This window comes from Anolis sagrei, chromosome 5 (genome assembly GCF_037176765.1).
Source record: "Anolis sagrei isolate rAnoSag1 chromosome 5, rAnoSag1.mat, whole genome shotgun sequence".
Lineage (NCBI taxonomy): Eukaryota > Metazoa > Chordata > Lepidosauria > Squamata > Dactyloidae > Anolis > Anolis sagrei.
In genome coordinates, this window is record NC_090025.1 from 200,563,110 (window position 1) to 200,585,821 (window position 22,712).

Genomic DNA, 22,712 nt, shown 5'->3' on the forward strand with positions numbered 1-22,712 from the left:
AGGTCAGCGGCCAGGCTGGGGCGGGTGGGGCTGCGGGGAACTGCCCATCGGGAAACAACCAATGCCGCCGACCCCCCTGCCCCCCCCCCCCCCGGGGCAGCCACGCACCTGCAGGCAGCAGTTCATCATCCGAACCACAAAGTCAAACTGCAGGTGGTCCAGGACGGCCCGGTTCTGCTGGACGTGGAGGTTCAGCTCTTGCGTCAGGCACTGCCGGGCTGGCCGGCTCTTCATGGCCCGCAGCACCGCCGGAAGGAGCTGCAAGGCATTGGCACACCGCACTCACTGCGAGGGAGGGGGGGAGGGGGGCAGCCCCCCAGGACCCCATGCAGCACAAAGAGGCACCCCTCCCCCCCAGGGACCCAGTGGGAGGGGCTCAGCGGACACGCAAGGGGGCCTCCCAGGCCCGGCCAGAAGAGCCATGGGTAGAGGCCGCAGCCAGAGCGGCCACAAGAGGGTCAAGGCAGCGCCTCTGGAGGGCTTTCTGGAGGGCCACCAGGGCTGCTGGGTGCCACTCCATGGGGGCTTCCTGGCCCTTCTTCCAGCCCCAGCCCCAGCCCCATAGCAGAAGGGAAGGGGAAGGGAGGGGTGCGCGCTGTGGTCAGCCTCTGGTAGGCCGCGGGAGAGCCACTGGGGGCCGTGGCGCATCCTCCTCCTCCAAGAGAAAGGCACCCTTGCAGAGCACGCTCCACCCGCAGAGGAGACCTCCCTCAGAAATGGGCCCCACCTGTCAGGATTTATTATGTATGTGTTTTAAATGTGCTTTTTGTATTGCAAATATGGATGCCACTGAGAGTGGAAAATGCTTTTGCTGAAATGTTTAGAGTTGAGGCTGTGATTAGGTGAACTTGAGAACTTGGGATAAGCTCTGTTCTGATGAGAACTCCAAGGGACCTTCCAGCTTGAAGCTCGAGAGACAACTGCAAGGAGTGTTTTGGCTTTCGGCTTTACTGTCCCTTTCTGTATGTCGCTCGCTGAAGATGGAGGCATTAGCTGTGTGCTTAGTAAACTGAACTGTCTTTTGTAACCTAAGCTTCCAGAGTCCTTGTTTTGCAAAGCAGGGTCTGTCAGATGCAGCATTCCTTCCGTCACGTTGACACTACCCACCCTTTTGGCCTCCAGCATCTTGCTCTCAAAGACATAGGAGATGCAGTTCCGGACCACCTCCAGGCGACGGGCGCTGTTGGCCAGGACCAGGCCGTTGCGCTCCATGAGCGTCCCTGGGGAGGGCAGGGGAGGGGAGGGGGCAGAGAGAGAGAGAGAGAGAGAGAGAGAGGGATGCCAGCCCCATTCAACGCTGAGCTACTCCATGGCACCCCTCCCTCTTTGGCACAGAGACTGGGGAAGGAGCAAGATCGCCCCCTGCTCTTGACCAGGCTGGCCCATCCACGGAGAGAGGGGCTGCGATGCCCAGAGACCAAATGGACTGCCCCACGGAGAAGAAAGAGAAGGGGCGGGGAGGGATCTGTCTTTGGGTGTTTGCTGCCTCCCCGTCTGCCTCAGAAAAGCAGCAATGGGTCAACGGAGGGAGGGAAGGGGCTGAGGACAGGCGCCTGGGGATGGACTAAGCCCCCTCCCCGGTCATTCACTTCCTCTTCCCCTCCCCCTCCCCCTCCCTCTCTCTCTCTCTAGGCTGGTGGGCCCATTCAGGCACGATGCACCCCAAGGGCTTGCAGGGCAGGCACTGGGACTCTTCCCCATCCTGACTGGAGAGGGCCTGGAAATACCACGGAAGGGCGGCCTCACCCCAACCCGCACCCGGCAGCGGTGGCAAAGCCCGGAGTGCGCGCAGCACCTACCGAGGGGGGGCCCAGATGGCACCAGGCACTTCCTCTCCGCCCGGACCACAGGGGGGGCCGTCTGCAGCTTGGCCGTGGCCTGGTCCACGATCCACTGGATGGTGCCCTCGTCCAGGCGCGGGAAAGGCCTCTGGTGGAGCCGCAGGTGGGAGCCCTCCGTGGGCCTTTGCACCTTGTGCATCGTCACGGCCGGGTAGGGGTTCTCCTGGGGGGGGGGGAGCAAGGAAGAGCCCGGAGGGGGCGCTGGGAGGGAACCGGGGCGGCAATCGCAGGCGAGAGGGACCCCCTGCCCCACGGAGGCTCCTTCAGGCGGAAGAGAGGGAGCCCCTCCCCACCTCCACCCAGCCCCTGGTTGTGGCCCCTCTCCCCACATGACCCCCAGGGGTCACCCAGTCCAACTCCCTCTGCCATTAACAAGGGCACAATGCAAGCCCTCCCAAGCCACCTCCATCCAGCCTGCTTGAAAACCTCCGGAAAGGGACTTGCTCAGGGCGCCCCCCAGGCTGCCTCTGCTGCTGCCGCCACCATGGTCCTCATTGCTGTATTTACCCTTTGCCTTTTGCCAAGGCATGAAAAGAATGACAAGGCCTCTGGCTAAACACTCTTTCACTCTTCCACTCGCTGTGGGGCTGGTTTTCCTCCCGCTGACCATTCTAGTTGCCCTCCAAAGGGCAGCCTGCCTGCCTTCCTTCCTTCCTTCCTTGCAAGGGGCTCCCAACCACCTTGCCTTCCACCCTTGACTTCTGGGGCAGACCCCACCCCGCTCCCTCAGCTCCCCTTCTCCCTTTGCTCCTTCTCCACAACCACTTCAGCCCAGGACCTCAGCTGCAGCCTGCATTCCATGTTTCTCCTGGGACAGCTGACCCCCCCCCCCCCACCACCCCAACCTTCTGCTTCTCTCCTCGGGTGTCTTGTGCCAAGACATAGCTACAGCCATGCGGGGAACCCACTGCCCAAAACCTGCCCTCCTGGCAACGTTTTCTTCAGCGAATGTGGCCGGCAAAGCCTGGCTTCCTCAGGCGGCAGAGCTGGAGGCCGGGCACACTGAAGGGAAGGGGCCGAGGAGGGGGCTGGGGGGGGGGGAGCCGGGTGCTCGTGCGCACTCACGTTCTTATACAGTTGCTCCGCCAACTCCTTGATGTGCTGCAGGACGCGGACCTTGCTGCCTTCGTCGGCCTGCATCCGCTGGGCTTCGTTGGCCACGAGCTGAGGTGGCAGAGAGGAGAGGTCAAGGGCCAGCCAACCTCCGTCCAAGACCCAGAGCGCAGCCACAGACCCCCCGGCACCCCTCACCTCATCAAAGACGTCCACCTCCCGATACGGCGGACCCCGCTCCGTCACGAAGCCGGCGAACGCCATGCCTTCCAGCACTTTGGGAAGGAAGTCATCTTCCACCAGCCCACGCTGCCCCAGGAAGGCGGCCTGCAGACAGGGGGGGGGGGAGGGGGAGGAGGGGGGGAGACTCCCATCAGGACCCTGCAGCCCCCCTGCAGGGAGCAGGCCAGGAATGGGCTCCTCGAGAGACAGCCAGGTGACCAGGCACATGGGAGCGGTCAACAGCTGCCCAGGGCGAACAGAGGAGACCCTCCACTTTGCCCACTTTCAAGCACCACGTTGGACCAGTGTATTTCGTCAAGTGTATTTTGAAGGCCTTTCTATGGGTTCAGAATCATTTCTCTGTTTCCCTCCACATCAGAACTGTTTGACTTCAGACAGAAAGGACCTTTTTGGGGCCCAGATCAGAGCAGAAGAACTGGGTTTGTGATACAGAAGAAGCACTGATTTGGGGGAACAAGAAGGAACTGGGAATGGGATGGGGCAGGGGGCCGGGGGGGGGGGTAGTGGCTGACTTAGGAGCCCCCCGTAGCATCCAGAGTGTCCCCCCCCCCCCATAGCATCTTTGATCATCTGGAGAGGCCCTGCTCACGCTCCCACCACCATCACAAGCGCAACTGGTGGGGACGAGGGAGAGAGCCTTCTTGGTGGTGGCCCCTCGACTCTGGAACTCCCTCCCCAGGGACATTAGGCAAGCCCCAACTCTGGCAGTCTTTAGGAGGAGCCTGAAAACGTGGCTGTTCCAGTGTGCCTTCCCAGAATAAGGAAACTCCCAGCAGTATGTCCTCAAATGCACTTTAATAATGATTTAAGATTGCCTGCACCTTTCTTCCCCCTCCAAAACCTCTGTCCCAATTACATGTCACCTGTTCATGCCCAGGATTATTTTAACATTTTAATTATGACATTTGGCCCAGCCATAGGTTTTTAAATGCGTTGTGTTATTGTTAATGTTTTCTGCTTATTTTGCTTATGAGTTTATGTACTGTTTTTGTATTATTGCTGTCATTGTTTATTGTTGTGTTGTGGGTTCGGCCTCATGTAAGCTGCACCGAGTCCCTTGGGAGATGGTAGGGGGGTACAAATGAAGCTTTATTATTATTATTATTATTATTATTTGGGCCCCCAGGGATGAAGCTAGCGCTTGACCCTTGCCGCACCCGCCTCCCCTTTGCACTGCATTTGTGCCTTTTGCAAAGGCCTGTGAGGGAATTTCAATCCCTGTGGCCGTCAGTTACTTGTGGGGGGGGGGGGGGGGCGCGCGTCTGCACCAATCTTTTTGGGGAACAAAGGCCGACCGGTTCCTAAAGCGCAAGACGCCCTCCTTCCTCCGCCCAGCTGCCCAACCCAGGGAAGAGGGCCCGGGGTCCCCTCGCTCCTCCCGCTGCCTCCGCTCTCACCTTATGGAAGCGGATGACGGGCTCGGGGTGGATGCGGATGATGTGGAGGCACCAGCGGTAGCCCTGGAGCAAGTGAGCAAACAGACGGAGGAAGACGGCCCGGATCTCCTTGTCCTGCAGCCAGGAAACGAGGGCAAGCGCGTCAGGTCTTGAGCAGCCGGGGCCCGGAGGCTGTGGCCCTTGGCCCCAGAGGGACGAGAGGAGGCGCTCCCCGAGCCCCCCACCCAAGGAGGACTCTGCCTTTCCTTCCCAGGGCTTCTCAGGCCCACCGTCTCCATGGACCTGGCACAAGACCCGTGCAACATGCCTGCGGGCTATATGCAGCATGCAAAAGTCTACACCTGCACCCTCTGCGTCAGGAAGGAGGTTTGCAGCCCCCCTTCCTTCCTTCCTTCCTTCCTTCCTTCCGTCCATCTGCTGCCAGGCGCTGCTGCCTCTCCTCTGCCACCCACAAAGGCTCCCTTTAGCGCCTGGGGGCCCCTGCCCCTTCCCCTCCCGTCCTGCCCTCACTTGCAGAGCCTTCGTGGCCCCTGGAAGGAAGGGGCTGGCCATCACGGACCCCCACCCTCGCTGCTTGCCCAGCCTACCTGCATCTTGAGGGAGGAGGCAGAGATGGTGGACGGCGGGAAGGCCAGGTCTGCAATTTCCAGCCCGGGGTCCAGGACCTGCGCAAGAGGGAAGAGGCCTTGGCGGAACGGCAGCGCCCATCTGGGCAAGAGCCGCCTCTCACTGGCTGCTTGGCAAACAGCCAATGAGAGGCCGTCCTGCAGCCTGATGGCAGCTCCCACCCTGGTTCACTGCCCCCTCCCTCTCTGCCAGCACCTCTCCCCCCTCCAAAAAAAAAAGATATTGTTGAGAAGGAGCGAGTGGAGCCGGGCGGATGTCTCACGGGTCATGCGCTTGGGTCTGAGTTCAAATGGGATTCTATCATACTTCTCCATCAAGAGTCACAGGCGTCACGGCTTGACACTACAGCACTGAGGCCATAAGAGCCGCACCAGGGAGGGTGGAAGGAACTGCAGGGCGGAGGCATGCTTGCTGGAGGGGGCGGGGGGGGGGGGAGGCTGCTGCAGAGCCCCTTGGACAATTGACCTGCCTAATGCCCCCCCCCCCCCCCCGTAGCAAGTTTCAAAACCATTTCATCCCGCTGGTCTATGGCCTGTTTCCAAGGGTGTGCGCTGAGGGGCCACGGCCCTCACGCCCACAGAGTCCCCTCTGCCCTTCCTGAGAGAGTCTCAGGTGCGACGGCAGAGGAGGAGGAGGAATGGGTCTTGCCCGGGAGCCCCCTCCCAATCAGGGCAGCCCACCTCCCCTTTTCCTGAAGGAACAGCCAGCGCTCGCTCACTCGCCCACCGAGAGGCGTTCCCTGCCAGGAGGCGCGTTGAGGCAGCAAAGGGAGGCTCACCATGGAGAGAGCTTCGCGCGTACGATGCAGAAGCGGCTCAGGCAACAAAGAGATGTGGATGCACTCGGGCACCGTGACCGTCCCTCCATCCAGGTCGGCTATGATAACGTCCAGCTAGAAAGACCAATGATTACTCTCCTCATTTGCACCCCACTTTTCTCCCAACAACAGGACTGAAGGGCTGTTCAACCGTGGAACTCTCTGCTGTGGGGTGTAGTGGAGGCCCCTTCTTTGGGGGCTTTGGCCATCTGTCAGGGGGGCTTTGGCTGTGCTCTCCCTGCCTGGCAGAAGGGGCTTGGGCTGGGTGGCCTTGGAGGGGTCTCTCCCCCCCCCCCCCCCCCGGATGCCACAACCCAAGTGGCCCCTCCAGCGCCCTCCCCAGTCTCGGCCTGTCCTTGGGGGCCTGGGAAGGAGAAGGCAGAGCGGGAGGGCTGAGCCAGGTCCGGGCCAAGAGGAATCCCACCTCTGCCAAGGGGGCCACTTCCACTGGTAATTTCTCCTCTATTTTTCTAAGAGGCGAACGTGGCTCCGCACATGGAAGCCTTTCTTCGGAGGGGAGGGACTCCACCCCCTGCGCACTTCACGTGGCCCCTTGCGCAACCACGGGGTGCCTCCCCCCCCCCACCCAGAGGCTCAGTGCTGGGAAAGACCTCCTTCCACTTTCCCCCCAAGTGCAGGGCAACCCCTGCAGCCTCCTCGGGAGAAAAGGCAGCACACTGGCCGGCCGCATTCGTCCCTCGCCAAAGTCTGCCTTGTGGAGTGAGTGGGGGACACGGGCCTCTCCGCAAAGGGCAGGGCAGGAGGCCCCTCTTTCTTCGGCAGCCCCCCCCCCGCAAGAACGGGTCCTCGCTCCAGGCCCGGAGGCCACCCCACCACCCCGCTTCCTTGGGCCCCGCACTCACCAGCTCCTGAGTCTCCGACTGGAAGTCAGAACTGACCCCGATGATGAAGGGCGTGGGCGTGCTGAGGACCTCCAGCAGCTGAGCCGGGAGGATGGGCACGTAGGTGAAGCTGCAACCCAGAAACCCGTCTCAGGAGGGGCCCTTGGGGAGGGGCCCTTCCTCAGCGCCAGGGAGGGGGGGCGGGGTGGGGAGAGGGGAGGGGGGATACCCCGTCCTCCCTCGCTCCCAGGACTTGGAAGCAGGGCGCTCACAGGCAGCAGCCGGGCCCTTGCCATTTGCTGCTTTCCATAGCCATGGCCACCCAGGGATGCCCCGTTTGCGGTTGTTCCTTCCTCTCCCCCCCCCCCCCCCCAAACAGTAATTGGGGCTCCTGGTGTTCATCTCTGGTGGGTGACCCCCCCCCCCTTTCCAGCTTTGCTCCTTTCTTGGGACAATGCAGGACTCGAAGGCCATGGCCCCAGAGCTCTAGGGCAGTGCTTCTCAACTGTGGGTCCCCAAACTGGCTGGGATTTCTGGGAGTTGTAGGCCAAGACCCCTGGGGACCCACAGGTGGAGAACCACTGCTCTAGGGCGCCCCAGAAGCCACACTTTGCTGAAGTTTTCAATACTGTTGTGTGTTTAATTCTGTTTTGATTTGTGCATATTTGAAATTCTGTGCTAACCCTTTTTATGTCGAGCTGCTTTGAGTCCCCTTTGGGGAGATGAAGTGGGGTATACATATAATAATAATAATAATAATAATAACAACAACAACAACAACAACAATTGTAGCCCTTCTCACACACCTTGGTTTGGCTTAAAGAAGGGAAGGGAAGGGAAGGAAGGAAGGAAGGAAGGAAGGAGAAATCTCATTTTTAGAGAAAAGGGAGGAGGGGGCCCTGGTCTGTTTGCAGCGGGGGGGGGGGGGGGGGCTGCAGACCATCTTTCTGACTCGTGTCAAGGCAGGGAGGGCATTGGCCTCGCAGGCCGCCGGAAGGAATCTCCACTCACAGGCCCAGAGACACGGCAGGGAACACGTCAGGAGAAGGGGCTCCTGTTCCTGGACTCTATCGAGAAAGACTCAATCGGGGTCTTTCCTGGAAGAAGCAAGCTGAGGGCCGCCCTCCCCCCCCCCCCCCCCCCCCGCGCCCTTCCTCACCTGTACTTCAAGGGGAACATGAGGGCAAGGAGGGCCCGGCAGGCATCGGTCAGCCTCTGGTAGCTGCTGGACAGAAACAGGATCTTGTGCTCCGTGAGGGCCGCGCAGAAGAGGCACAGGACATTGGTGATTCCTGGAGAAAGGGAGTAGGCCAGCCACATCATCCGCTCAGCTCAGGGCAGCCACCCTGCTCCAACCCAGGACGCCCTCCGCCCCACTGCTCTTGGGGGTCAGTACACACCTTGGGCGCTGTGGCAGGCCCTCCCCCCCTCCCCCCATCCTAGGCCAGGGGCTGCCAGGGGGTCCTGGGGAAGGGGCAGAGCGATGCAAGGCAAGGCAGGGGCCTGACCCCGGTCTCACCTAGTTGTCGGAAGAGAAGGGCCACGCTGCAGTTGCTGATGGGGAGGGAGTCGTTGATGGGCGTCTGGATGACCTGCCTGTCGCCAGCCCCCAGGGAGATGGTCCTCTGCAAGAGAGAAGCCACAAGCCCCGCGGCCAGGGCTCAGCAAGGGAAGCCAGGCCAGGTGGTCGTACTCCGGAGCGGCCTTCCAGGGACCCCGCCCTGCCCTGCCTCTCCTCAGGGGCTCAGGTGCACCCCTCCCCTCTCCCCTCCCCTCCCCTCCCCTCCCCTCCCCTCCCCTCCCCTCCGGCCGCACCGAGCAGACGTGCCCTGCCTCCTCTCCTGCCCGCTGCCTTCAAAGACTCTCTTGCCTGGTCAATGGAGCGCTTGCACAGGAGGAGGGGAGGGGGGAAGAGAGGCCCACGGACAGGAGGACAGACGGACAGACAGGCGCCCTAGTCTCTGGCTGGACTGGAAGCAGCAAAGACCCTCCCTCCCTCACTCCCTCCCTGAGACAGGGGAGACCCCTCTGCCTGCCACCCCCACCACTCTCCCTGCTTTCATAGGCTCACAGAGTCAGCAGAGGTCGCCAAGTCCACCCCTTTCCTCTCTCTCATTGCTTCACTGACCACAAAGGACAGGCACAGGCACACCGAGGGGAACAGAGAGCTGCACACAGCCCCCCCCCCCTTGGGACTGCGGGACAGACAGACAGACAGACAGACGGACGGGAGCCTCTCTGGCCCCCCACAGCCCCCTCCGCCTCGCTGCCCCCCAGGAGAGAAAAGGTGTGCGTACCGCTCCTCCTTCGTCCTCCGTGTCAGGCTGAGATAGATGGAGACAGACAGAAACAGCACAGTCAATTAGAAACACAGCGCAGGCAGGCGGCAGCGGGCCGGGCGAGAGGCAGAGGAGAGCGCAAGAGCAGCACGGCAAGCAACGGCACAACAAGGAAGGCAGCGGAGGCAGCGATGGCGGAGGGGAGGGAGGAAGGAGGAGAGGAGGGGGCCGGGCCTTGACACAGCACAGAAGGACACGCACGGGGGGGGGGGGGGGGGGAGCCACAACGGTCCTTCCTGGCACATCTCCTGCCCGGCAGTATCTGCCTCCCGTTAGGCGTCCAAGCGTGCTCTCCCATGCATGGATGCACACGCAGGGCCAGGGGAGGACTCGGGGGGGGGGGTCTTCTGGGTATCTGAGGAGCAGGTGGGCAAGCAGGAAAAGCCCTGCCACTGTCCAGCCCAGGAAGGTGAGGGTAAGGCCACACAAGAGCAGGCACACAACACAAACCGCCACCAGGAGCACTTCGGCGGAGGCCTTCCTTCCAAAGCGGGCCCAGTGGCAGCTGCAGAAGACCCCCAACCCAAGAGGAGGGGCTTGCTGCGGCTGGGGGGGGTGGGCTGCCCTGAGAGACCGCGAGAGCGAGCAAGCCCCTCGCCAGCCCCTCCCCCAGCCCCCCAGCCCAGATGGTCTGGAGGCGGCCCCCCAAAGCCCGGGCAACCAGTGGGAAGCGGGGGCACCATTGGACCTCTGGCCTGGCGTCCCATTCCTGGGTCACTGGAAGGAAGCAGGGCCTCACCTGGGAGCCCCCCGTGATGGGGATGGTGCAGGTCAGCAGGTTCCCAATGACAGTCTCCAAGGAGGTGCTCAGCCCATCCACGTAGATGGTGTAGACCAGGCCCAGGCAGTTCTGCGGGAGTGACACACAGTCACCGCCAGCCCAGACACCCTCCGGGGGTGGAGGGGCCAGCCCTGAGCCACTGCTGGGGGGGGGGTGGGAGGGGCCCCGCAGAGCCCGCTGCCCAGGGCGGCTGCCCATAGGCCTTGGGGAGAGAAGGCTCCACATGCCCCGCCCCAAGAAGAGTTTTGCCTCTGGCGGGGATCAGCCTCCCTCACTGACCCCCCCCCCCCCCGCCTTTCCCGGGACATACGTCCATGCGACTCTTTCTGGGCCTTTCACAGCCTTCACTGTCTGGGCCCCGGTCCTGAGTCCAGCCGCAACAGCCCCCCCACCCCACCCCACCCCCACCCCCCGGCAGCACCTACCCGGAAAACGTCTGCATGGTCCAGCCGGGAGACAAGCACCAAACTTTTGGGGGCAAAGAGCTGCGCCGGCTGGACTGGGGCGGCCACTTCCTCCTCTTCATCCTCCTCCTCCTCCTCCTCCTCCTTCCGCAAACGACTCTGAAGCTGCTGGAGAAAAGGCTCCGCTGCCCCCTCAAGCGCCTCTGCCAGCTACGCTTCGGGGGCAAGGCCTCCCCACTGGAGGAGACGGGGTGGAGGGGGGTCCCCTCAGGGAGCGCGCAGCCCCCCTTCCCTCCCTCCCATGGGGCACCCCCCCCTTCCCGCCCCATCCCACTGTTACCTGGGACCTCTCAACGGCCTCCCAAAAAGTGAAGCAGGCACAGTAATGGCGCTCCGAATTGATGTCCGTCAGGACTGCGATGAAGAAGGTGGGGGGCTTCCGCTCACGGAAGAGCTGCCACCCGCTCGGCTGGCAGAACTGCAAGGGATTGGGGCGGACTGGCATCAATCTATCAATCAATCAATCCAGGCAGGGGCTGTCCCTCCACGTCCCTATGCCCTCTCCAGGGGAAGGGAGGGGGAGGGGGAGGGAAGGGGGGACCCAGCCCACCCCCTTCACTCAAGGGGAGCACATGGCAGGCAGGCAGGCCTTCCCACTTTGCCGTTTTCCCAGGTGGCAGGGAAGGAAGGCCTCTCCCCCCCCCCCCCCACCCGAGCGCAGGGGCAGAAGGGCCCCCCCCCCAGCCCACATCCTCCTCGGGCCTCTCTTCCTTTTTGCACAAGACGGCGCTCAGGCTTCCTGCAGCCCTTTTGGGGAGTTCAGGTGGGCGGGCTGTGCCATCACAGCCAAAATATTAGGAGAACCCACGCAGAAGTGAGTCAGGCCTGTCACACACAAGGGCCAAGCGAGAGACACGCAGAGAAGCGCTCTCCCCTCGTGTGTGCAAGAGTCCCTGTGTGCGCATTTGGGATCGGGGGGGGGGGAGGGCTCCTCTGCTCAGGCCCCCCAAGCCCTGACCCTCGCTCTGAACGGAGGGCCAAAGAGGAAGTCCCCTGACCCCCCCCCCCCCGCTCTTTCCCACTGTTCCTGTTCCCAGAGCCCCCCAGGCGTGTGCCCACCCAAAGGCCCCCCAATCCCCCCCCCCCATGCTCTCTGCCCGCCCCCCTCAGGCCACTCACCAGCTCAATGCCTTGCGGGAAAGGGTTGTCTTCCCAATCCTTCTCTGGAAAGCGCTGAAGTATCTGTCCCTGGCCATCGCCATTCCCTGCAGGCAAGGAGGAAAGCCATGTGCGTCAGACCCCGCCCGGCACCCTCTGCCGCCCCCCCCCCATGGCTCCCCTTGAGGGGGGGCGCTCAGCAAGGGGGTCTAGCCCAGCGGGACCAGCAAGGGGAGGAGGGGACCCCCCCCTTAAGGCTGTGGTGCTCTCTCAACTGGTGGGTCCCCAGGTGTTTTGGCTGCAACTCCCAGAAATCCCACCCAGTATACTAAACGGCAGCAGCTTCTTGGCAGGATGGGGTTGGACTGGATGGCCCACGGTGTCTCTTCCAACTCTAGGATTCTCTGTTAGGATTTCTGGGAGTGGAAGGCCAAAACATCCGGGGACCCACAGGCTGAGAACCATTGCCTCAAGGATTAGCCCTTCTCCCCCTCCATGCAGGGGTCAGGGGAAGCCGGGGGGTTCTGGCTACTCAGTTACAGAGCGGGGCCTTGGCCCTGGACCCTGACCACACCCCACCTTCACTAATTGTGAACCGAGCGTGGGGTGCAACGCCTCCCCCTGCCCCGCTGTGTCTTGGCCCTTGGTGGGGAGTTTGAGGGCACAGGGAAAGCCACAGAGGGAATAAAAACAGGCTGTTCACAAGGCCAGATTTCTCCAGATAGGGTCAGTAGTGTTGCCACTTTGAAACGTTACTTCATCTGGTGTGCCAACTGATGAAACCAGCTCGCCCATATCAAGACATGCCCACCTGTCTCCTATGCAAAAAGGAACCTTTGTTAACCTGAAATAAGGCAATTTGTGGCTCTTTGTGAAGAGAAAAAGGGAGGTATAAATAAACATACTAACTACTTCAACAGTGACAAATGCAAGATTGGCAGAAAAAACGAAATGCAAAGATACAGAATGGGGGACGATGAGGCCTGGCTCGAGAGCAGTACGTGTGGAAAAGATCTTGGAGTCCTCGTGGGGAACAAGTTAAACATGAGCCAGGAATGTGATGTGGCGGCAAAAAAAGCCAATGGGATTTTGGCCTGCATCAATAGGAGCCTAGTGTCTAGATCTAGGGAAGTAATGCTCCCCATGCTCTATTCTGCTTTGGTTAGACCACATCTGGAATATTGTGTCCAATTCTGGGCACCACAATTCAAGAGAGATATTGACAAGCTGGAATGTGTCCAGAGGAAGAGGGAGACTCAAATGATAAAGGGTCTGGAGAACAAGCCCTATGAGGAGCGGCTTAAGGAGCTGGGCATGTTTAGCCTGAAGAAGAGAAGGCTGAGAGGAGATATGATGAGAGCCATGTACAAATATGTGAGAGGAAGCCACAGGGAGGAGGAGGGAGCAAGCTTCCTTTCTGCTTCCTTGGAGACTAGGACGCAATGGAACAATGGCTTCAAACTACAAGAGAGGAGATTCCACCTGAACATGAGGAAGAACTTCCTGACTGTGAGAGCCGTTGAGCAGTGGAACTCTCTGCCCCGGAGGGAGTGTGGTGGAGGCTCCTTCTTTGGAAGCTTTTAAACAGAGGCTGGATGGCCATCTGTCAGGGGTGATTTGAATGCAATATTCCTGCTTCTTGGCAGAATGGGGTTGGACTGGATGATGGCCCAGGAGGTCTCTTCCCACTCTTTGATTCTAGGATTCTACTACTGCTTCTTCTTATTATTATTATTATTATTATAACCATCCTTTTTGGATTTCCTGACATGGCTCCTGGGAATCTGCCCTCTAATGCCAGAGCTGGGCTTTCTCTTCAGCATCCCTTCCGTTTCTACCTCAGTTCACGGAGCCTTAAGCCAACCCGTCTCTGCCCCCGGGCCTTCTGCCCAGCTGCCCGTTGGTGGATCAGTCCCTGCAGAGGTCCGTGGCAGTGGTGGGCCCTTCCGGGGGTGGCCTGCGATTCCCAGCTGGCATCAGGGCAGCGGTTCAGGCGTCTCCCAATGAAGGGCAAGGCTCAGTGCCTGGCCTCACCTGGCCAGGTGTCCACCTACCAGGACAGCAACACCAGCTGTATCTGCAGGCCCCGCAAAGGGCCTTTTGGCCTCCGCAGACCCCAAACAGAGAGAGAGAGAGAGAGAGAGAGAGAGAGAGAGTGCCCACTGGGCTGGGAGAACTATTTTGGGCGTCCAGCTGGCTCCCACCAGGACAGCTCTCCTCCCCAGAGAACCACAGCTCTATTTTGAGGCGCAAACCAGCCATCGATGGTGCTATTTATGGTCCCTCCAGCCCACCATAGACACAGCTCCCCTGCTATTTGCCAAACTGCTGCTTGCTTGAGCTCCGGCCCCTCCCGGCCGGCCGGCCAACAGGGGGAAATCACAGCTGGTCAGTTCCAGCCTCCAGCCGCTGAGATTTGGCAGCAGAGGAGGTTGCAGGCCATCCCTTTAGCTGGAACACGCAGGGCCTGTGAGTTACATATGTCGGGGCCAGCATCCGAGGGAGCACACGCGAGCACACGAGAGCGCTGGGGGCGAGGGCCCGAGGCAGCGGTCAGGGGAGGCAGACGGCCACAGGGCCTTGGTCGGGGCCGTTGGGGGGGAAACAAAGGGAGGCCACGGGGACTGGGGGCAATGTTTACGTTAGACGCCTTATGGAGGCGAGGGTTGCTTTGCAGCCTCAGCTGACCACGACAGTTAATAGAAAGACAATCACCTCACTCCCTCTGAGGATGCTTGCCATAGATGCAAGCGAAACATCAGGAAGAATGCCTCTAGAACATGGCCATATAGCCCGAAAAAACCCACAAGTAATCCCTTAACCGCTGACTACAGAATCCTAGAGTTGGAAAGGACCCCCAGGGGCTATCCAGTCCAACCCCCTTCTTTCTGCCAAGCAGGAAGACACCATCCAAGCCCTCCTGACAGATGGAAGGAGACTCCATCACACAGTTGTTTATGGAAGAATGAATGAATGAATACATCAAAAGATTTGAAAGGACCCCCCCCCCCCCCCAGGCCATCCTGCCCGACCTCCTTCTTTCTGCCAAGCAGGAAGGCACCATCCAAGCCCTCCTGACAGATGGCCACCTAGATTCTGCTTGTAAAACTCCAGAGAAAGAATCATAGAATCACAGAATCAAAGAGTTGGAAGAGACCTCATGGGCCATCATCCAGTCCAACCCCATTCTGCCAAGAAGCAGGAATATTGCATTCAAATCACCCCTGACAGATGGCCACCCAGCCTCTGCTTAAAAGCTTCCAAAGAAGGAGCCTCCACCACACTCCCTCCAGGGCAGAGAGTTCCACTGCTGAACGGCTCTCACAGTCAGGAAGTTCTTCCTAATGTTCAGATGGAATCTCCTCTCTTGTAGTTTGAAGCCATTGTTCCGCGTCCTAGTCTCCAAGGAAGCAGAAAACAAGCTTGCTCCCTCCTCCCTGTCTGAGGGTCTCAGGCAGAAGTATATTCTGCTGACTGAAAGGATCACATACACAGGCCAATCCACACACACAGGGTTACAATTAGTCCAACGTTCGGCAGCCATGATACTAACAGGAGCGGAGCGCAGGGAGCATACAACTCCTCTGCTGCACCAGCTCCACTGGCTGCCGATCTGCTACCGGGCTCAATTCAAAGTGCTGGCATTGGCCTTTAAAGCCCTAAACGGTTCTGGCCCAACCTACCTATCCGAACGTACCTCGGCCTATCAGCCCACCAGGACCCTAAGATCTTCTGGGGAGGCCCTGCTCTCTATCCCACCTGCTTCACAGGTGCGGCTGGCGGGGACGAGAGACAGGGCCTTTTCTGTGGTGGCCCCTCGGCTGTGGAACACCCTTCCTATGGAAGTTAGATCAGCCCCCTCGCTAATGGTGTTCCGAAGAAGATTAAAAACCTGGATGTTCGAACAGGCATTTGGTTAATCGGTGCAATGAATGTGATGATTACAGGAATGGTAATATGGACGACGAAACTGGATCACGATTTTAGTCATGGGTTGTTATTGTTGTGTCAAGATTGTGTATTATGCTTTTATGGTTTTAAATTGTATATTGTTGACTGTTGTACCTTTGTTGTAAACCGCGTTGAGTCGCCTGTCAGGCTGAGAAACTGCGGTATACAAGTAAAGTAAAGTAAAGTAAAGTAAATAAATAAATACATTACACTTTCAGGAGGGACTTTATGATGCAATATGGTAATTGACTATAAATATTTCAAGAGCTGTCAGAGAGATTTCTGTTCCCCTTCCTGAGAAAAGAACAGTCTCGGCTTCACTGCAAAGTGTTCTAGAGGGGAATGGCCACGAAATGCCCCACAGTCCCCCCGGCTCCTTCTCCTCCTGGGGCTGCAGGGGGGCACATGGGCCCCGACCCAAGGCAAGTGCCAGTGCAGCCCCCCCCCCCCACTTGCCTCCCGCGCCCCAGTGTATTGCTACAGCACAGAAGCTGACTTGGGGGGGGGGGGCAGCCCTGTCGCAGGGAAAGTGAAGAGAATAAAACAGAATAACTTATTGTCATTCCACCTTGTACAACAAAATCCAAAGCCAGCCCAGGAGGCAACCTCCCATCCACTTTGAGGACTCTGCTGCCATTTTCAAACAGGAGGCCCCAGACACATGTAAACATACGCAGACACGCAAGCAGAGTGTCCCTTCATGCTCCTTTGCCCTGTGGGAGGGGAGCCTGCAAACCCGGCACTGATGGACTGACCTGTCCCTCTCTCTTTCAAATCCAACCCCCCTTCCCTATGTGGGGCTGCCCAGACACAATGCACCCCACTTTGCCAGGCCTGCCATCATCACATCCCCACATATGCAAATGCACATCTGAGGAGGGTTCCAGCCTCTGCCCCCTTCCCCCCCCCCCAGGAGGAGCATCCCGTGTCAGCAGCAGCAGAGACAATGCCCGGCCTGTGTCCTGTCCATCCGTCCACATCCCCCCTCCCTCTCCCGGCCTGGCCACAGGGGCAGCGGACCTCCCGAAGGACAGGAGAACAAGGAGGGCACTGTGCCCAGGGCTGCGGAGGGCCAGGCTTGGCTCTGTGCACAAGAGGGGCTGCCATCTTGCCCGGGTCTCCCGCTCAAGGCTCTATGGGTCAGCTCCTCTCCAGCAGCCCCTTCCATGCACCAAGGCTCATTATACAGCCATAGCCCCCAATGCAACTTTGCTTTTTCCTTTCTTCTTTTTGAAAGCCAACGCAGAGAACACACCAAGTGCAATGGTTATGTTTTTAGGGGAAACTCAGAAGCTGAGCATCAATAACAAACAGGCCAGGCAGCCCAGTGCGGGAAGAACTGTGTGTATGTGGGAAGGCTCAAGCCCCGGGGGTGCTTTGATTGTGCTTTTCCAGCATGGCAGGGGGTTGGGCCGGATGGCCCATGTGGTCCTTCCAAGGCTATGATTCTATGAATAAGGCCTCCTGGGACCCCTCTCCCTTCAGCCTCCCGGCAACGAGCCACGGATAACGCGTCTCCTCCTCCGGCCAGGAAACACGCACCATAACATTTCACAACAGCCTCATTCAAAAACAAAAACGACAACATTAACCTCAGGCCCAAAGGAAGCCGCAAGTGGATGCCATCAAAACAAATTGGTTACAAGAGATATCTAAAATCAAGATTACAATGAGATCCAACTCTTTTTTTTACTGGGACTTGCAAACCATGACCTTCCAAGCCAGGACATTATATGATTGCTGCAGCAGGACTACTCTATATGCGGGGGGGGGGGGGAGGACATGGGACGGGACGGGACTAAAAGACTTCCCCTAAAAGAAAACTGGACTACAAAAGTTTTAGACAGAACTGGCAGAAAAGGCAGGCCTGCTTCCTGTGCCCCAGAGAGACAGACCAGGTCCCAGGGTGTGAAGTTACACGTCAGATCTCAACTGCCCACGAGAAGGGACCTTTTGACAGCCGGGGCTGCCTTGCCATGGGCCCACCTGCCTCAGGACGAGGGGTCTCCCCCTTCTCTGGCTGCTTCAGCAGGAAAGAAGCCGGGCAGCTCCCTGTTGCTGGGGGTCCTGCGTGGAGCAGGATGGGGTGGGGCCCAATGGCCTCGAGGGAGCCCCTTCCAACTTCAAGTTGTTGACTGTAGCTTTAGGCTCCTCCTCACACAGCAAAGGACCGCTACCCGTCTTGGTTTGGGGCCATTTTGGGTGAGTCATTCCATAACCTTGAGTGTGGGAAGACAAGCAAGAGCATATGTCCCCATTCTTCACCACAAGGGCTTGTGAAGAAAACCCAGGGCGGGTGCCTGAGTCAATCCGATACATCCTCAAGGAAGAATCTCTGTAACAAAATCCCCCGTCTTCATTTGGCAGCTCAGGCCCACGGCTTCACCTGGGAATTGCAGACTGGTCAACCGGAGGCAAGGAGCTTCCGCCAAAGACGGCATCAGACCACGGCCAGGAAGCCTCTCTTCCTGCACCCACCAATGGCGGCCCTGGGAAGGTTCACTTGCTGGGTTCTAGCAGGGTCCGCCAACAGAACCCGCACCTAGCACTGCAGGGAGGGCTACGACTCAGGAGTGCGAGGCCCTTTCCCCAGAGCGGGGGGTCCTTGTAGTAAGGGGCTTTCAGCAGGACAGGGAAAGGGGAACAAGTGGCTCGGGGCAGCTCTCCCCTTTCTCTCGCCAGGATGGCCGCAGCCCTGGGCGCAAGGCAGCTCTCCGTCCATCCCGGCACCCACAGACTTCCCTTCCACACCAAAAAAGGAGGATGAGGATGCTCCTGGAAAACCAGAGGAGTGGCGCTTCTACACAGGTTGTAGCTCCACAGGCGGGAGCCAACTTCAGCCCTCTCTCCAGGTGCTTTGGACTTCAACTCCCACAATTCCTTACAGCCGGTAGAAGAGTCGAAGCTTGCCCATGCCTGTTGCACCCCTGGCCTCCACCTGCATGGTTTGTTGCAATGAAAACAACTGTTTTTAAAAGCCAGACATGACCCCCAGAGTTGCTTCATTGCTGAGGTTGTTTCCTGCCCTCTTTGGCTGCATGTCCAGCCCACGGAGAGCCCTGCGGGGAGAGCGCTGGCCTCCTGACGTGGCTGCTTCCGGAGCCACACAGTGGTTGTTGCAGCCGGAGCACCCACTCCCCAAGGAGGAAAGCCCACCAAACAGATGGCAATTTGCTTCAGCGTCAACATTCCCATTAAAAACGAACATATTGATAAGAACACTGCTCCTGCATACAAAAGAATGGAGCCAAAACATCCAGCCTTCCCAAAGGCAGCAGCTCTAGTGTGGCCACATTAACCGCACAAGCCAACGCGACTGACCCAACAGGCCTGCCGTTCTCTGTTGCCAACAAGCGCTGCTTCTGGACGGCTTTTGGGTCGGTCTTTGTGCAAACAGAAAACCCAGAAAGCTCATCAGCATTCCGATAGATTGAAACATGAAACATCTTCAACCTGCAACCCTTCAGCTGTTTGGGCCCCAACTCCCAGAAGCCCTAGCCAGGTTGTTCAATGGTTAGGAATTCTGGGAGTTGGAGGCCACAACCAGTTGGAGGGCCACGGTTTGAAGAAGTCTGAGCTACAACCTACAGAGCACAAGGGCTGCGGCCTGCCATTTCAATCCAATCCAACCCAATAAGCCTTTACTGAAATATAAAACAAGACAGTATACAGTATAAATTACAGCAGGAAACTTCACGTTTGTTGCAATTTACAGACTTCATTCAGGAATCTGGCCAATGAAAGGTAATTGTTAAAATCTTGGCAGTTTAAAAGCATAATTACTTGGTCTGGGTCTGTATGGTTTTTCACAGAATCTATAAGATCATCTGGGGAGGCCCTGCTCTCTGTCCCGCCTGCATCACAGGTGCGCTTGGCAGGGACGAGAGACAGGGCCTTCTCAGTGGTGGCCCCTCGGCTGTGGAACGCCCTGCCTGCAGATATCAGATCGGCCCCCTCCCTGCTGGCGTTTCGGAGGAAAGTGAAGACCTGGCTGTTTGAACAAGCATTTGATTAAACAGTGTAATTGAACATAGGAATATGGAATAATGGATGATGAGACTGGATTCTGATTTTACTGTTGAGGCGATAATGATTGTTCTATGGATGTTTAATGATTTATGTTTCAATTGTTTTTAATTGCCCTATACTTGTCTCGTGTTGTTTTGTATTGATGTTGTTCACCGCTTTGAGTCGCATGAGGGCTGAGAAAAGCGGTATATAAATAAAGTAAACAAACAAATAAATAAATAGTAGCAAGCTAGGGCCGTGGCCTGCAAGGAATGAGACTCCTTGGCATCATAAAGCTTTCTGGCCTCGCAAAGCCAAATGTTAATGGTGACGGAAACTGAAGGAGCCCGCTGTTTGCTCAGGAAACACATAGACCGACGAAGTGGGAGCTTGCTTTGCCCTCTCCATCCTCGGCGGGGAAGCCAGGAGGAGCAGTGAGTGCCACAGTGGGCCTGGGGGTCCCGCCTGCCAGGCTGGCTCCAGTGAAGGGGGCCGTGGCCTGTCCAATGCCCACCCCCAGCCAGGACCGTGGGAACAAGAGGGCCCTTCCGGAGAAGAACAACAACAACAACAACAAGTGGGGCAGAGGCCCGGAACGGCGCTTGAGGCCTCTCCTCCTCCTCCTCCTCCTCCTCCTCCCCCCTCGCCTGGCCCACAGCAGAGGAAGCCTCTCTCCTTCCTTCACACGTACAGGCACACACAGCGCCCACCACCGCTTCTGCAATTGCTGCTGCTTCTTGTGGTTCGTCTGCCGCTCCGCCCACTTCCCACCCGCTGGCTGGCCCTCCTCTCCTTCCTTCCTTCCTTCCTGCCTGCCTTCCTTCCCCGGCAAAACCTCAACCTGTCAGCAACCTGTCAGTTTGCCTTGCACTGGCATTTACTCGTCACAGGCCTACGCAAAGGAGCCCAGAGCGGTGGAACAGTCCCCAACCCCCCCCCCCCCCCGGGAAGCAGTGATTGCGGGGGTGGGGGCAAGGGCCCTGATCCCACCACTCTTCCCAGTCAGTTGGCCAGAAGGCCCACGGGAACCCAGTCAGGGATACCAGCTCCTGCCAGGCCAGCTTCCCCCACTTGGTGCTCAACGGCAAGACTGTATGTTTTCATCACAGTGACACGGCTGCCCCACACAAGGTACTCAAAGGCATCGGAAGCACGAGCATGGTGAAAACCAGGGCAAATCCCCCCAGGCCAACTCTGCGCATCCGGAGTCGGGAGCACGGCTGGGGGAGACGGGCTCCCAGGGGGCCCCCAAAGGGTGGCCCAGAGACAGGAAGAAGAAGCCCTGTGGCTCCTCTGAAGGCCGGGCCCCAATCCCTGCCATGGCCCTTCTCCCCCCCCCCCCCCACCCCATGACTCTGAGGAGAGCCGCACCACTGCCTTCTGCTTTGGGGAACCAGCAACTGAGAGGCTGCAAGCCACAACTGCAGGCAGATCCCCACCCCCACCCCCCGCCCCATCTCTTTTTTCCCGCGCCCCTGTCATCCATCCCAATGTGAAGTCTTGGCTCTGCCGCAGAGAGAGAGAGAGCGAGAGAGAGAGAGCGCAGCAGCCTATGAGTCAGGAAGCCCAAATGCCAGAGAAGCCACAGCAGATGCCGAGAAACACAGGGCCAGGAAGGAGTGCAGGGGGAGGGGGAGGGGGTTGGGAGGAGAGGGAGATGGAGGGAGGCCGGGGGAAAGGGTGGCCTTGAGCATGCTGGCTCCACTCTGGTCATCAGCCTCAGGGGCACAACCTGGGGATCACAACCAGACACAGTGAAGACATCTGCCCTTGTGCTTGTGCTACTCTGCTGCTGAGTACGCATGCCCAGTGTGGAACACATCTCACCACGCTCAAACAGTGGATGTGGCTCTGAATGAGACATGCCGCATTATCACGGGGTGTCTGCGCCCTACACCACGGGAGAAATTACACTGCTTAGCCGGAATTGCACCACCTGACATCCGCCGGGAAGGAGCAGCCAATAGTGAAAGGACCAAGGCAGAGACATCTCCAGCTCATCCCCTGTTTGGGTATCAGCCAGCACGTCAACGACTTAAATCAAGAAATCGTTTTCTAAGATCTACAGAGACACTTGCTGGAACACCCCAGCAAGCGAGAGACCAAAAGTGGCAGGCTCAAACCCAGAACCTCAATCAATGGCTGATACGAAGTGAGAGACTCCCTCCTGGGCACACAGAAGAAGACTTGGAAGGCGCTGAACAGACTGCGCTCTGGCATCATGAGATGCAGAGCCAACCTTGAGAAATGGGGGCCACAAAGTGGAATCCACGACATGTGAGTGCGGAGAAGAGCCAACCACTGACCACCTGCTGCAATGCAGCCTGAGCCCTTCTTCCACATGATGCACAAGGGAGGACCTTCTGGCAGCAACACCAGAGGCACTCCAAGGGGACAGAGACTGGTCAAAGGACATTTAATCCATATTCTGTTAGAAATGCAATATAATTTGATTGTTGTCGTGACAGGACAAATAAATAGGGGCGACTCTGGCACCCCCCTCTAGGCTGGCCCCACACTGCCCTGCACCCCAGGATGGGACCCCAGACGACTGCCTGCTTTGAACTAGAGGAGAGGAGTCTGCACTTGCCATGGGGAGCTGCGGGAGATGGAGCCCGGGCACTGGGCTGAAGGGGGGTCCCCCGTGCTCTGGAGCAGGCCCGGGCCCCCCTCCCCCTTCGGAGTGTTTTGGAGTCCAGCCTCTACCGGGTGCGAGGAACTGTGGGAGTTGTAGTCCAGAGGGCCCAGGCCTGCTCCCCTGCCGCCCTCCCGCCCGCCCAAGCCCGCCCCTGGCTCACCGCGCTTTCCCGGCGAGAAGGCCACGACCACGAAGTAGTCTGCGAGGCGGGCCATGGCTGGCTGGTTGGAAGGGATTCCTGGGCTGCTCTCTCTCTCTGCTTCCGGGGTGGCTGGCTGGGCTGGGCTGGCTGGGTGGGGGCGCCGCTCCGCCGCCTCATGGCCGCCCCTCGGCCGCGCGCTCCGCCGCTGCCTCCTTCCCCGCCGAAGCCTCTCGGCGCCGCAGCCCCTCGCCCGTCCCTACTGCCCGCGGCCTCCTCGCCCTGTCCGCCCCCTCACTCCACGACAGCAGCACCAGCAGCAGCAGAGCCGCCGCCGCCATCTTGCCTGGGCGGCAGGACCCAGCCCGGCCTCTCGGGGCGCCACTGCGCAGGCGCGCCGCAGGCTCAGCCAATGGGCGGCGGCTCCGGGCCCCGGCGCGCCCTCATTGGCCCGCCGCGCCTTCCCTTCCGGCC

At 59.2% G+C, this 22,712-nt stretch overlaps 1 protein-coding gene across 6 annotated transcripts in view; it reads right to left on the reverse strand.

The window, feature by feature from the left end:
- Positions 1-22,622, reverse strand: part of SBF1 (SET binding factor 1) — a 38,803-nt gene extending 16,181 nt beyond the window's left edge. For 3 of the 6 annotated variants that reach the window (XM_067469428.1, XM_067469427.1, XM_067469425.1), the window contains exons 1-17: positions 22,260-22,622; positions 11,524-11,609; positions 10,685-10,822; positions 10,366-10,509; positions 9,899-10,009; positions 9,118-9,144; positions 8,340-8,445; positions 7,980-8,112; positions 6,842-6,950; positions 5,940-6,053; positions 5,122-5,199; positions 4,535-4,648; positions 3,093-3,221; positions 2,907-3,005; positions 1,800-2,004; positions 1,108-1,220; positions 109-258 (exon numbers count right to left, since the gene is read on the reverse strand). In XM_067469428.1, coding sequence (XP_067325529.1) covers positions 109-258; positions 1,108-1,220; positions 1,800-2,004; positions 2,907-3,005; positions 3,093-3,221; positions 4,535-4,648; positions 5,122-5,199; positions 5,940-6,053; positions 6,842-6,950; positions 7,980-8,112; positions 8,340-8,445; positions 9,118-9,144; positions 9,899-10,009; positions 10,366-10,509; positions 10,685-10,822; positions 11,524-11,609; positions 22,260-22,314 — 1,911 coding nt within the window. In that variant the 5' untranslated portion in view covers positions 22,315-22,622. The remainder of the gene's footprint in view (positions 1-108; positions 259-1,107; positions 1,221-1,799; positions 2,005-2,906; positions 3,006-3,092; positions 3,222-4,534; positions 4,649-5,121; positions 5,200-5,939; positions 6,054-6,841; positions 6,951-7,979; positions 8,113-8,339; positions 8,446-9,117; positions 9,145-9,898; positions 10,010-10,365; positions 10,510-10,684; positions 10,823-11,523; positions 11,610-22,259) is intronic. The other 3 variants (XM_067469429.1, XM_067469430.1, XM_067469426.1) reach the window with 1 other exon arrangement.
- Positions 22,623-22,712: the final 90 nt, after the last annotated feature.